The sequence below is a fragment of the Larus michahellis genome, chromosome W (genome assembly GCF_964199755.1).
Source record: "Larus michahellis chromosome W, bLarMic1.1, whole genome shotgun sequence".
NCBI classification, from domain to species: Eukaryota; Metazoa; Chordata; class Aves; order Charadriiformes; family Laridae; genus Larus; species Larus michahellis.
Window position 1 is genome coordinate 6789277 of NC_133929.1, and position 14129 is coordinate 6803405.

At 44.3% G+C, this 14129-nt stretch overlaps 1 protein-coding gene across 9 annotated transcripts in view; it reads right to left on the reverse strand.

The window, feature by feature from the left end:
- The window catches only part of ADAMTS6 (ADAM metallopeptidase with thrombospondin type 1 motif 6), a 189757-nt gene that overhangs the window by 162913 nt on the left and 12715 nt on the right, over nt 1-14129 (reverse strand). For 8 of the 9 annotated variants that reach the window (XR_012584803.1, XM_074568626.1, XM_074568625.1 and 5 more), the window contains one exon: nt 12245-12413. The exons of the other annotated variant lie outside the window; for it this stretch is intronic. Coding sequence is in view for 7 of the 8 variants with exons in the window: in XM_074568626.1 (XP_074424727.1) it covers nt 12245-12413 (169 nt within the window). In the remaining variant the exon portion in view is untranslated. The remainder of the gene's footprint in view (nt 1-12244; nt 12414-14129) is intronic. 9 annotated transcript variants of the gene reach the window in all.

The following is a 14129-nucleotide window of genomic DNA, read 5'->3' on the forward strand; positions in this document are numbered from 1 at the left end:
GCTTAAAAATCTAATTTAGGTTATGAAAACCAGCCACAATTCTATCCCACATTCTTATCTGAATCTACACTATCCGGCAAATAGAGAAATATTTTTATCTCTGCCTCTCCAATTCTTCTCTTGTATTTGCCACTGTAATTCTACTATTACTATGAAGTAGTCCATCACTTGCTCATACCAACCAATTCTGATCATCCTTTTTCCAAACGCCCTACACCACTTCCTGTCAATTATTGCCATTTTTCTCAGAAAGGTCAGAAATAACACTCCCCTTATCTCTATCAACACTTAAAAATCCTGACCACTTCCCTGGTACAGAACAGGTACATGATAAATTGAGGTCTAGATTACAGTAGGGGAAAGTTGCCAGAATGTGTGAATAGTAGCACAGTTACACAAGCAGATTCCTCCCAGCATGTTGTACTAGCAAAAGTGTTCTGAAGGTAGAGCACAAAAAAAAAAAAAAAAAAAAAAAAAATCGGTCTCTCAGACAAAATAAATTATATACTGGCAAACATGCAGTTACAGTTTTATTACAGCTGCTGTCACTGAGTCCAATCTAGAACTTCCCCAGTGCCTGCCAGTGACATCTCCCTGGGAGCCTGATATAGATACAACAGATACAAAACTATTTCATTAATTTCTTTTTATTTTATTATTAGTATTTCATTAAAGTAGTTTAGTTTTTTTTCTAAACTCATAAATCTCCTCAACTCTCTTTCTTCTCCTTGGAGTGAGAGGTGGGGGAAGAGTATCTGCCCAAACAACAATAGATAGATAGATGTTGAACTCACTGTATATGTTCCACAGTTTACTCTTTGTATTTGTATGCAGTGGTTAATGTCCTATTTTTGTATGGTATGGCATTCACAGAATCACAGAAACTTCAGAGTTGGAAGGGACCTCTAGAGATCATCTAGTCCAACTCCCCTGCTAAAGCAGGATTGCCTAAAGCACATCCCTCAGGGCTGCATCCAGGCGGGTCTTGAAAGTCTCCAGAGAAGGGGACTCCACACCCTCCCTGGGCAGCCTGTTCCAGTGCAGTCACCCTCACCGTAAAGAAGTTTTTCCATGTATTTGAACGGAACTTCCTATGTTCTAGCTTGTGCCCGTTGCCCCTCATCCTGTCACTGGGAACCAATGAAAAGAGTCTGGCACCATCCTCCTTCAACCCACCCTTTAGGTACTTGTATGCCATAATAAGGTCTCCCCTCAGCCTTCACTTCTCCAGGCCAAAGAGTCCCAGCTCTCTCAGCCTTTCCTCATAAGGGAGATGCTCCAATCCCTCAGTCATTGTAGTTGCCCTACGCTGGACTCTCTCCAGCAGTTCCCTGTCCCTCTTGAACTGGGGAGCCCAAAACTGGATGCAGTATTCCAGTTGTGGCCTCACCAGTGCAGAGTAGAGGGGGAGAATGACCTCCCTTGACCTACTGGCCACACTCTTCCCTATGCAACCCAGGATTCCATTGGCCTTCTTGGCGACAAGGGCACACTGCTGGCTCATGGATAATTTACTGTCTACCAGAACCCCCAGATCCTTCTCCTCAGAACTACTTCCCAGCAGGTCCACCCCTAACCTATACCGGTGCCTGACATTCTTCCTCCCCAGGTGGAGGACCTTGCACTTGCTTTTGTTGAACCTCATTAGGGTCTTCTCTGCCCAGCTCTCCAGCCTGTCCAGGTCACGCTGGATGGCAGCATGGCCCTCCGGAGTGTCAGCCACCCCTCCCAGTTTGGTATCATCAGCAAACTTGCTGAGGATACACTCTGTCCCATCGTCCAGGTCATTAATGAATATACGGAACAAAATTGGACCGAGTATTGACCCCTGGGGGACACCACTGGTTACAGGCCTCCAACTGGACTCTGCGCCGCTGATCACAACCCTCTGAGTTCTGTCACACAGCCAGCTCTCGATCCACCTCACTGTCACCTCATCTAGCCCATACTTCCTCAGCTTCCTAATGAGGATGTTATGGGAGACAGTGTCAAAAGCCTTGCTAAGGTCAAGGTAGATGACACCTACGGCTCTCCCCTCATCCAGCCAACCAGTTATAACATCATAGAAAGCTATCATCAGATTGGTCAAGCATGATTTACCCTTGGTAAATCCATGTTGACCACTTCCAATGACTTCCTGTTCCTCTACGTGTTTGGAGATGACATCCAGAATGAGTCGCTCCATTACCTTCCCAGGGACAGAGGTGAGACTAACCGGCCTGTAGTTCCCTGGGTCCTCCTTCTTGCCTTTTTTAAAGATTGGAGTGATGTCAGCCTTCCTCCAGTCCTCAGGCACCTCTCCTGTTCCCCATGACCTTTCAAAGACGATGGAGAGTGGTCTAGCAATAACATCTGCCAGCTCTCTCAGCACTCGCGGGTGCATCCCGTCAGGGCCCATGGACTTATGAATGTCCAGATTGGCCAAGTGGTCTCTGACCCGGTCCTCCTCAACTAAGGGAAAATCTTCCTCTCTCCAGACCTTCCCCCTTGCCTCCAGGGTATGGGATTCGCGAGAGGCAGCTTTAGCAGTGAAGACCAAAGAAAAGAAGGCATTCAGTAACTCTGCCTTCTCTGCGTCTTCCACCACTAGGGCACCCGTCTCATTCATCAGTGGGCCTACATTTTCCCTAGTCTTCCTTTTTCTATTGATATACTGAAAGAGTCTCTTCTTATTGTCTTTAACTGCAGTGGCCAAGCTGAGTTCTGATTGAGCTTCGGCCCTTCTAATTTTCCCCCTACATAGCTTTGTTATATCTTGATAATCCTCATAAGTTGCCAATCCCTTTTTCCAGAGAATGTAAGCTTTCCTTTTTTTCCTGAGGTCCAGCCAAAGCTCTCTATTTAGCCAGGCTGGCCTTCTTCCCCGTCGGCCCGTTTTTCGAGACATGGGGATGGCCTTCTCCTGTGCTTCTAAGAGCACCTGCTTGAAGTATGACCAGCCTTCCTGGGCACCTTTGCTCTTCAACACTGCCTCCCAAGGGACACTCTCGACCATGCTCCTAAGCAGGCTAAAGTCTGCCCTTCAGAAATCCAAGGTGGCAGTTCTGCTGGCTCCCTGCCTTGCCTCAACAAGAATTGAAAATTCTACCATTTCATGGTCACTGTGCCCAAGACGACCTCCAACCTTTACATCACCCACAAGACCTTCTCTGTTAACAAACAGTAGGTCCAGTAGGGCACTTCCCCTAGTTGGTTCCTTCACCAGCTGTGTTAGGAAGTTGTCTTCCACACACTCCAGGAACCTCCGGGACTGTTCCCTCTCTGCTGTATTATATTTCCAGCAGACGTCTGGGAAGTTGAAGCCCCCCACAAGAACAAGGGCAAATGATCGTGAGACCTCTGCCAGCCGCTTATAGAATACTTCATCAGATTCTACATCCTGATTAGGGGGTCTATAACAAACTCCCATCACGATGTCTGCCTTGTTGGCCTTCCCCTTGATTCTTATCCATACACACTCAACACTGTCATTCACACCGTTAAGTTCCAGACATTCAAAACTGCCCCTAACATAGAGGGCCACCCCGCCACCTCTCCTTCCTTGCCTATCCCTTCTGAAAAGTTGGTAGCCATCGATTACCGCACTCCACTTGTGTGTGTCTTCCCACCACGTTTCTGTGATGGCAACTATATCATAGTTTCCTTGCTGAACAATGGCCTCCAGCTCCTCCTGTTTATTCCCCATGCTGCGTGCATTAGTGTAGATGCACTTCAGCTGGGCTAACTGTCCTGCTACTTCCTTGGGGACAAGCCCTAATGCTAACACTTTTACCCAGAAGCACTGGTATGCTGCTCCCGGGCACCACTTTTGCAGTCCTGGTTTCATCCCCATCCCCCTTCAAACCTAGTTTAGAGCCCTATGAATGAGCCCTGCTAATTCTTGTCCCAGGATGTCCCAAATGTATAATATTGTTAGTTGGATAATGGCTATGCTTGCATATTTCGGGTATCACATGATGGATTTTATTACTAATTACACTTTTGGTTTCACCTGGGAAAGGTTTATCTTGCCCTTTAATGCTTATGTTAAAGAGCTAGGGGATGGAAACCTTTTGGGCTGCTTAGAAAATGAACATTACTTTCAAAGGATTGTGATTTTCTTACTGGTTCTGAACATGCTGCAGGGGTGGTTTTGTGTTTAAAAAATGGTACAGGAGTGGATATTGTGTGATGTGTTGCTGCTACTCATATCCCACAGGCCAATTCACAGCTGGCACAGACACAAACCACTCCCCCAGTTCCCCCCCCATCAACACAGGCCACGCCTCTGCCCCTGCCTGTACCAGGGAAAGCCACAGCATCAGCCCCAGCGGCATCAGCCATGCCAGCTACCCCCCCACCAACTCAGGCCATGCTCCAGCACATCCTGACACCAGTCACACAGCAGTGTGTAGTAAAAGTTACTCTACCACCTGCACCGACACCAGTTGCTCCAGCCTCAACAACAAGAAATGCTGCTACACAAACTCCCATAGAACCGGTACAAGTTGCCCTGGTGACCAGGAAGCAGAAAAAGGAAAGGGTCCTTCTAAATCAGATAAAGGAGAGGGTCCTTCTCAGGCAGCATTAACACAGGATGAGGACTCAGATGCAGAGATAATCGTTAAATCCTTCTCTATGAAGGATTTGTAAAATATGAGGAAGGACTTTAGTAGTCGTGAAGGGGAGACACTCATCTGGTTGCTCTGATGCTGGGACAATGGAGCTGATACCATAGACTTAGAAGGCAGAGAAGCTAGGCAGTTGGGAAACCTGGCCAGAGATGGAGGGATTGATAAAGTGATTGGGAAGAAGACAAACACTCTCAGTCTCTGGAGGCGACTGCTATCAGCTGTGAAGGGCAGGTATCCCTTTAAGGATGATATCGAATGCTGTCCAAGCAAATGGACCAGCATGGAGAAAGGTATTAAGTACCTGAGGGAACTGGCTGTGCGAGAGGTGATTTACGGTGACTGGCAAGTGAATGTAGACCCTGATGAAATGCCATGCAAACAATCTTGGCTGAGGAAGTTTGTGCAGAGTGCACCATCAGTGTATTCCAACATATTGCCAACAATGGTTTGGGGAGGATCCAATGCTAATGCACCAACTGTAAATGAGGTGGCTAACAGGGTACGACAGTATGAAGACAGTCTCTCTCATCCCCTTCACTGTGGCAGCCGTGGAAAAGATGACTAAGAAAATAGCTATTATCTTGGTCATTTCCTCTAAGCAAAATGATAAACGGTTTGAAAAACTGTCCCGGACTGGAGAAAGAATCCCACTCTTCCCCTGAAGGAACCCAAGTCTCAGTCATTAATAAAAAACACCCTCTTGCGAAATCAACTCAAGGGAAACAAGATCCACTGAGATTTCCTATGGCTTTGCCTCTGCAACTATAGAGAGGACATGAATAAGCGGGGAAAAAAAAACCTACTCTGGTCCTACAAGCACAAGTGCTTGAGTTGCAAGATAAAGCAGATGGCAAAAAGAATTCTTGTAGGAGGGTGGCTGCTCCAGTCTACAGTAAGCGGTTATCCAGTCTGGATAGGAACTCATCTGCTAATCATAGATGTTGTTCTCAACATTAGAGGTGCCCTGCCTCCAGCCAGGAGGAGGAGAGGGACAACAGAGTTTATTGGACTGTGTGGATTCCATGGCCTGGTACATTAGAGCCGCAAAAACATACAGCCCTAGTGGACACCGGTGCACAGTGTACCCTATTGCCATCAAATCATAAAGGGACAGAATCTGTTACTATTTCCGGAGTGACAGGGGGGTCTCAAGAACTGACTGTACTGGAGGCCGAAGTGAGCCTGAATGGGAATAAATGGGAGAAGCACCCCATTGTGACTGGCCCAGATGCTCCATGCATCCTTGGCATAGACTACCTCAAGAGAGGGTATTTCAAAGACCCGAAAGGGTATCAGTGGGCTTTCGGTATAGCAGCTGGAGAGACCTGTAGGACATTACACAGCTGTCTACCTTACTGGGCCTTTCAGATGACCCTTCTGTGGTGGGACTGCTGAAGGTTTAAGAACAGCAGGTGCCAATTGCTACTGCCACAGTGCATCGACAACAGTATTGCACCAAACAAGACTCCCTGATTCCCATCCAGAACCTGATTTGTTGGCTAGAGACCCAAGGAGTGATCAGCAAGACTCCCTCGCCCTTTAACAGCCTGATATGGCCAGTGCGAAAGTCTGATGGAGAGTGGTGGCTGACAGTAGACAGTTGTGGCCTGAATGAAGTCACACCACCACTGAGTGCTGCTGTGCCAGACATGCTAGAACTGCAGCATGAACTGGAGTCAAAGGCAACCAAGTGGTATGCCACAACTGACATTACTACTGCTTGGAGAGATCCCGTGGGCTAGGGCTCTGGAAGGCAAGGGGGCTCAAGGGAGCTGGTTGGTATTCAAAGACCACTTCCTCCAAGCTCAGGATCGGTGCATCCCTAAGAGAAAGAAATCAGCCAAGGGACGCAGGAGACCTACGTGGTTGAGCAGGGAGCTTCTGAAAAAGCTCAAGTGGAAGAAGGAAGTTTACAATAAGTGGAAGAAGGGACTGACCCCTTGGGAGGAGTACAAGAATGCCACCAGAGCGTGCAGGGATGAAACGAGGAAAGCCAAGGCCTCCTTGGAATTAAACCTGGCTAGGGATGTCAAGCTCAACAGGAAGGGCTTCTACAAGTATATTGGAGGCAAAAGGAAGACCAGAGAAGTTGTGGGCCCACTGTTGAATGAGACAGGAGCCATGGTGACGGAGGATGCGGAGAAGGTGGAGCTACTGAATGCCTTCTTTGCTTTGGTCTTTACTGCTCAGGCCAGCCCTCAGGAGTCCCAGACTTTGGAGAAAGTAATGGGGAAAGACGACGACTTCCCCTTGGTTAAGGAGGATGAAGTGAGGGATCAGTTAGATATTCACAAGTCCATGGGCCCCGATGGGATGCACCCGAGAGTGCTGAGGGAGCTGGCAGAAGACATTGCTGGGCCACTCTCCATCATCTTTGAAAGGTCTTTGAAGTTACTGCATAAGGTACAGTGCCTTGCATGTGCAGCTAACCTCTGTCTCACCTTAAACAGACACGTAGACAGCCAACTTGTGTGACCCCCTCATAGATCCATCTGCTTTAGGCTGGGGTGGACAATCTGCTTTGGCATCTTGGCATCCGCAGTACAGACTTCAGGATGTTGCTTGTGGGGCGGACAAAGTTGTTTCTGTTGGTTGCTTAGGTTTAAATCAGACTAGTTAAGTCTGGAACCCCACGTTTTGGAGCAGTTATCCAACTACTCTGATTTACACATCATTCTTCCTCCAATTTTCTAGGTATCATATCACTCCCTATTTTTGCCCACCTCTTCAACTTCAATGCTGACAGCCCTAACAGGCTTTTGCAGCGCAGCAATTTATCTTCAGCTTCCTTCCCAGCTCTATCACAGCTCTTTTCCCCCTTAAGCAGCTCTGCTTAATGACAACCTAAGATCAGTTAAACATCAGCAATAAGAGACAACCAAATCAATTAAATACAATATGAAAATTGTAAGAAAAAGCTAAGGCTTTTTTTAAGGCTACTGTTTTAGTTCCATATTTTCTTCAGAACAAAAGTAGCATTATAGAATTTCTCAGAAGTAGTCACAGAATTTCTACTACAAGATTTAAAAAAAAAAAAAGTTTTCAAAGCACATATGGAACTTCAGACATTGAGCAACAAGATCTAAAGACACTCAGCTATCCAACCAAAGCAATTAAGATTCCCTCAGGCAATTAACCCCCTCACTTCTGAGCATGTCAAAATATTTAGCACATAAAACTGCACCTGAAGACTAAAATATTACCCCCAGAAAACTGTCTAATTTCTGATTTTAATTGCACAGTTTTCTTTAAATTCCTGTTCCTTAAGAATGTATAACTCCCGCCTCCAAAAGCTTCAATTTATATCAATTCAATTTAATATGACCTCTGGATTTCACCAATATCAGAGCAGTGCAAAACAGCCTTAGTATTACAGAGGCTCAGGCTGAATGTACATTATCTAGGCTATAGCAAGTGAATCAATAGAAAGAGAAGAGAGAGGTATGGGAAGAATCATGAAGATACAGAAAGATGAAGAACAGAAGAAAAAAGTAAAAGAAAAAGCACAAAAAAAGAAGAGGTTTTTACATTTGCTGAGTATGTTCCCGTTTGGAATATTCCCATGTGCTATAGTTTCACCTGATAATAAGTCAACGTGTCAGCAACAGAAGAGAACAGAAAATAAACAATGGTAGGAAGAATTAGACTAAATTAGACTAAAGCACATGAGAGTGCAGAGGGAGCTGGCAGAAGTCATTGCTGGGCTGCTCTCCATCATCTTTGAAAGGTCCTGGAGAACAGGCGAGGTGCCTGAGGACTGGAGGAAAGCCAATGTCACTCCAGTCTTCAAAAAGGGCAAGAAGGAGGACCCAGGGAACTACAGGCCAGTCAGCCTCACCTCCATCCCTGGAAAGATGATGGAACATCTCGTTCTGGGCATCATCTCAAGGCATGTGGAGGAAAAGAAAACTATCAGGAGTACTCAACATGGATTCACCAAAGGGAAATCATGACTGACTAATCTGATAGCCTTCTATGATGGCATGACTGGATGGAGAGATGAGGGGAGGGCGGTAGATGTGGTCTACCTTGACTTCAGCAAGGCTTTTGACACGGTCTCCCACAGCATCCTCATAGGGAAGCTTAGGAAGAGTGGGCTAGATGAACGGACAGTAAGGTGGATAGATAACTGGTTGAAAGACAGAGCTCAGAGGGTCGTGATTAGGGGCACAGAGTCTAGTTGGAGGTCAGTGACAAGTGGTGTTCCCCAGGGGTCAGTACTGGGTCCAGTCCTCTTCAATATATTCATCAATGACCTGGATGAGGGGATAGAGGGCACCCTCAGCAAGTTTGCTGATGACACAAAGCTGGGAGGGGTGGCTGACACACCAGAAGGCTGTGCCGCCATACAGAGAGACCTGGACAGGCTGGAGAGTTGGCCAGAGAGGAACCTTATGAAGTTCAACAAGGGCAAGTGTAGGGTGCTGCACCTGGGGAGGAATAACCCCCTGCACCAGGACAGGTTGGGGGCTGACCTGCTGGAGAGCAGCTCTGTGGAAAGAGACCTGGGAGTCCTGGTGGACAACAGGATGACCATGAGCCAGCAATGTGCCCTTGTGGCCAAGAAGGCCAATGGCATCCTGGGGTGCATCAAGAAGAGTGTGGCCAGCAGGTCGAGGGAGGTCATCCTCCCCCTCTACTCTGCCCTGGTGAGGCCGCATCTAGAGTACTGTGTCCAGTTCTGGGCTCCCCGGTTCAAGAAGGACAGGGAACTGCTGGAGAGGCTGCAGCAAAGGGCTACCAAGATGATGAGGGGACTGGAACACCTCTCTTATGAAGAAAGGCTGAGGGATTTGGGTCTCTTCAGTCTGGAAAAAAGACGGCTGAGGGGGGACCTTATCAATGCTTATAAATATCTAAAGGGTGGGTGTCAGGAGGATGGGGCCAGGCTCTTTTCAGTGGTGCCCGGGGACAGGACAAGAGATAATGGGCACAAACTTGAACATAGGGAGTTCCACCTAAACATGAGGAGGAACTTCTTTACTTTGAGGGTGGCAGAGCACTGGAACAGGCTGCCCAGAGAGGTTGTGGAGTCTCCGTTTCTGGAGACATTCAAAACCCGCCTGGACGCGTTCCTGTCCAGCCTGCTCTAGGTGACCCTGCTCTGGCAGGGGGGTTGGACTAGATGATCTCCAGAGGTCCCTTCCAACCCTATGATTCGACTAATGCATTCTTCTCAATCCCTTTGGCAGCAGAGTGCAGGCCACAGTTTGCTGTCACCTGGAGAGGCATCCAGTACACCTGGAATCGACTGCCCCAGGGGTGGAAGCACAGCCCCACCATTTGCCATGGACTGATCCAGACTGCACTGCAGAAGGGTGGAGCTCCAGAACACCTGCAATACACTGATGACATCATTGTGTGGGGTAATACAGCACAGGAAGTTTTCAAGAAAGGTAAGGAAATAATCAAGATTGTTTTGGAAGCACATTTTGCTGTAAAAAGAGGTAAGATCAAGGGACCTGCACGAGACATCCAGTTCTTGGGAATTAAGTGGCAAGATGGTTGTTGCTAGATTCCAATGGATATGATTAACAATAACAACATTTATGTCCCCACCTACAAACAGAAAGGAACCACAAGCCTTCTTAGGTGTTGTGGGTTTCTGGAGAATGCATATTCCAGGTTATAGTCAGATTGTGAAACCTCTCTATGAAGAAGTGACTCAAAAGAAAAATGAGTTTACATGGTATCCTGAGCAACGCTCTTTGGAGCAAGAGGTAGGGGAGAGCATCTGTCATCTTGTCATTGGCCAACCTGTCCCAAACCACAACAGGGATATAGATGAAACAGCACTCAGAAGACACATTTAAAAGGTTTTGGTACCCAGGAGGAGAGCATTAAAATAGCACATCATCTGGCAAAGTAAGACCTTGAACTTTTGGGAGAGAGCAAAGTTTTTCAGAAATTTTCATAGAGTGGAATTAGTACACAAAACAACAGAAAAAGGAGAAACTGACATGACTAAATGCAAGAGCAGCCTCAGGCTTGTAAGAAATAGTGCTTTTGTATTTCGGTAATTTAGGACTTCAGGATATGACAGGTGTGAAAGCTCAGGAAATGCACAGGAGCTTCCAAGGATAAAGGCAGCATCAAATATACAAAGAAATAACTGCTAAGATTACTGCACATTTCACAAAAAATGTACACAAGATGCATAGCTCGAATCTACCTATGATCCATACGACACATACAACCAGAACAGTTGTGTGTGATATGATCAAACTAGCTGCCACTTCTTCATCCTCACTTGGATGAGAGTGACTTCCTTAGCATTAATCTAAAAAACAACATCTGACATAGACCAATACTTTTTCTAGTAGTATTATTATGGTAAAAGTAGCATTGGCCTGCATTTCATGACCCTTCCACTAGTTTTAAGAGGCTTAAGTGACAGCATTCCCTACGAGAGAGATGAACGCTTCGCCTATGTCTGTTATAAAATGCATGAATTGGAGCATCCACATACATTAGTATTCTTATTTTACAACCAGTTAGCAGGCAGTAGTAGTTAGGAGACTTGTTTTGCAATCATTAAAAGCACACAGATGGAACAACACTTACAAACTTACATACATAAAGTTTGACATTCACTACAAGTAGAATCTAAACACAGTTAACTGAACCACCTGGGGAAAACTGTCTCCCAAGCATAGACAATCTGCACTGTAAGTTTAGTCAGCTGGTGCCAGTAAAAGTTACAACCTCCAAAAGAAGCTGAAATAAGTTACATCAATGAACAATGATACTGTTTTATTTTAAGATTAGTATTTGTCAGCCTGTCCTGTGCACTGAATCTTATGGAATACAACTATCCACGACTGAGCTTTTAAGAACAAGCTATTTCTGAGATATAAACAAACAAGGTTAGAACATTTTTCTATTATGTAAAAAACCATTATATTTTAGTACTCTAAAATAATGTCAGATTTACTCCAAGCTGCTTTCAAGAAATTGGTTTTCAGCTTTGGTTTAAGCAAGTAAAAATCATGTCAGAGTACTTGAAAAATGTTTTTGTGGAAGTTAGAACTCCTTTACGAGGAAAATGTCTCAATCAAAACTATATAATCCTTCCTGTAAGGCACCTGTAAATCACATATTCAACTATCATGGAATAACATTAACCCACTGAACCAAAAGCCAGTATCAAAACACCATAAACCTCCATAAATGAGAAAAATGTGGACTCCAGTCACAAACGTATTACTAATCATACTACTAACACACATTTAATACACATCAAGGTTCCTCAAATGAGATGGAACACTTCCTAAACATTGAGCTGTAATACTTAGTCACTCAATCACACCTTCCAGTCAGAGAATGAAGTACATTTATAGCACATTTTGAGGAAGCCTGTGCTCATCATTACCACTGTACACAACAGGAATAAAACAAGACTTACTCCCAGTATCTTAGTTTTTGAAAGACACTACACTCTTGATCTGAATCTGAAAAAAAACAAAGCAAAAACTACTTTTTTTTTTTTTACAGTAGTCACTGCATCACCCAAAAGGAGGATTCCTACTGCTACATTCTCCACTGTCCCTTACATGTGAACCAAGCAAGATACTTTAAAGTAAGTCTTGTTTGGTTGTTTTTTTTTTTAAAGTAATGACACTCATACTCACCTGAGACTCCACAGTGACCATGATCATAGAGATGTTGCTGCTGCATGGTGGACTTTTTGTATATAACATGAGGATGACCACTCTCATAATTAAAGTTACTGGAATTTTTTGTTATATTCCTTAAAGGCTCAATAAAATACTCTTCATCTTCTGTAGCAATGACTCCATGCTTAAAGGAGAAGATAAGAAAATAAAAACTTGCAAAAGACAATATAAAACTCCTATTAAAAAGCTTAATTTTAAACAATATTTGATTATCATTTATTTCTGTGAAGAAATCCACAACAATAAACCAACACAGAAAACAGTGCATGAGCCAGCTCTCCTCCACTGACTTTAGTGGGAGCAGGAGTAATGTCTATAAGCAACACAATGAGAAAAGAATTAAAATATCGTTGCCCTATTTCTGGAGTTCTTTCCTATCATCTTTGGTAGATGTGGTAAGAAAGCAAGATATATTCTTGGTATGTGACAATCTGTTCACAGAGATGTTCCAAAACTATGCGATTCCTATCCATTAAAAGTGACACCAAGCCAAAATGGCCTTGCTCAAAGGGTGAGCCCTATATCCCTCTGTGATGCCATACCAGTAGATGCTTAATACCACATACTGCATCAAAGAAAAACCACATGAAGGATTAATTCTAGAAAATATATTCAGGGATACCATTCAGCATTTTACATCCAGATGCTTAATTCCAAAACTGAGCTAGTTATTAAAATCAAATTATTGATATTAACTTAGGCTACACTATCTACAAAGCATTTATTCCTTAAAAGGTCTCACCACAAATCTTCAGCAAATCCAAGTTGTTGCAGACTGTGGACTAGACTTCATCCTCCATAACAGATGAACATATTTCCCCCCCCCCCCCATACTGCAGTGCAGAGTAGTAGATATTCTATTCTCATAAGTTTCACATTTGTGAACTCAGCTTCTTCCAATCAGGAAGTAGTTTACAGAAGAAAGGAGACATTTCAGGCTAACTATACAGTCTCCTGAACATTCAGTAATTGAAACTGAACTTTAGCAAATAATCCAGTTTTGGGATCCTTTCAGATATAGAAATATTGGAGTTTGTCTGGGTTTATTCACCAACACCTATATTTACTAAATAAAAAATTCTAGTATCTGTATCTAGAAAACTCTGACTATATAAGTTTTCTGTACCAGGAAAAAGAGCTACTGATCAGGTAAAAGACTGGAAGCAGGAACTTCTGCATTCGTATTGTAATTTGATGAATCATAAATTTCTACCACACCTTTGATCTGTAAAGCAAGTACTATGCACAAGCTTTTTTTTTTTTTTTTTAAATGTTTCTGTTTGGTTTGGGTTTTATTTTGTTTTTTACTACTCCAATAAGACCTCTACGATTAGCCATAAGACCACTTGCTCCACATTTGCTCTAAATATCCCAAAGCTGTTTCTGAGATCAGGGCTTGCCATTGTACTCTTGGTCAAAGCCCTCCTCCTGCTGCTGTTTTGTACATCAACTGTCTGCTATTCTTCACTCCCGAAATAACCAAATTTCAGTAGAACTGTAGAATCGTCTAGGTTGGAAAAGACCCTTAAGATCATCAAGTCCAACCATAAACCTAATACTGCCAAGTCCACCACTAAACCATGTCCCTAAACACCACGCCTACATGTCTTTTAAATACCTCCAGGGATGGTGACTCAACCGCTTCCCTGGGGAGCCAGTTCCAATGCTTGACAACCCTTTTGGTGAAGGAATTTTTCCTAATATGCAATCTAAACCTCCCCGGCACAGCTTGAGGCCTTTTTCCTCTTATCCTATCACTTGTTACTTGGGTGTGACATAGAATCAATAGTAACAACATACAACTTATAAAATAAAAAAGCCTGTATAACATTTCAGAAAG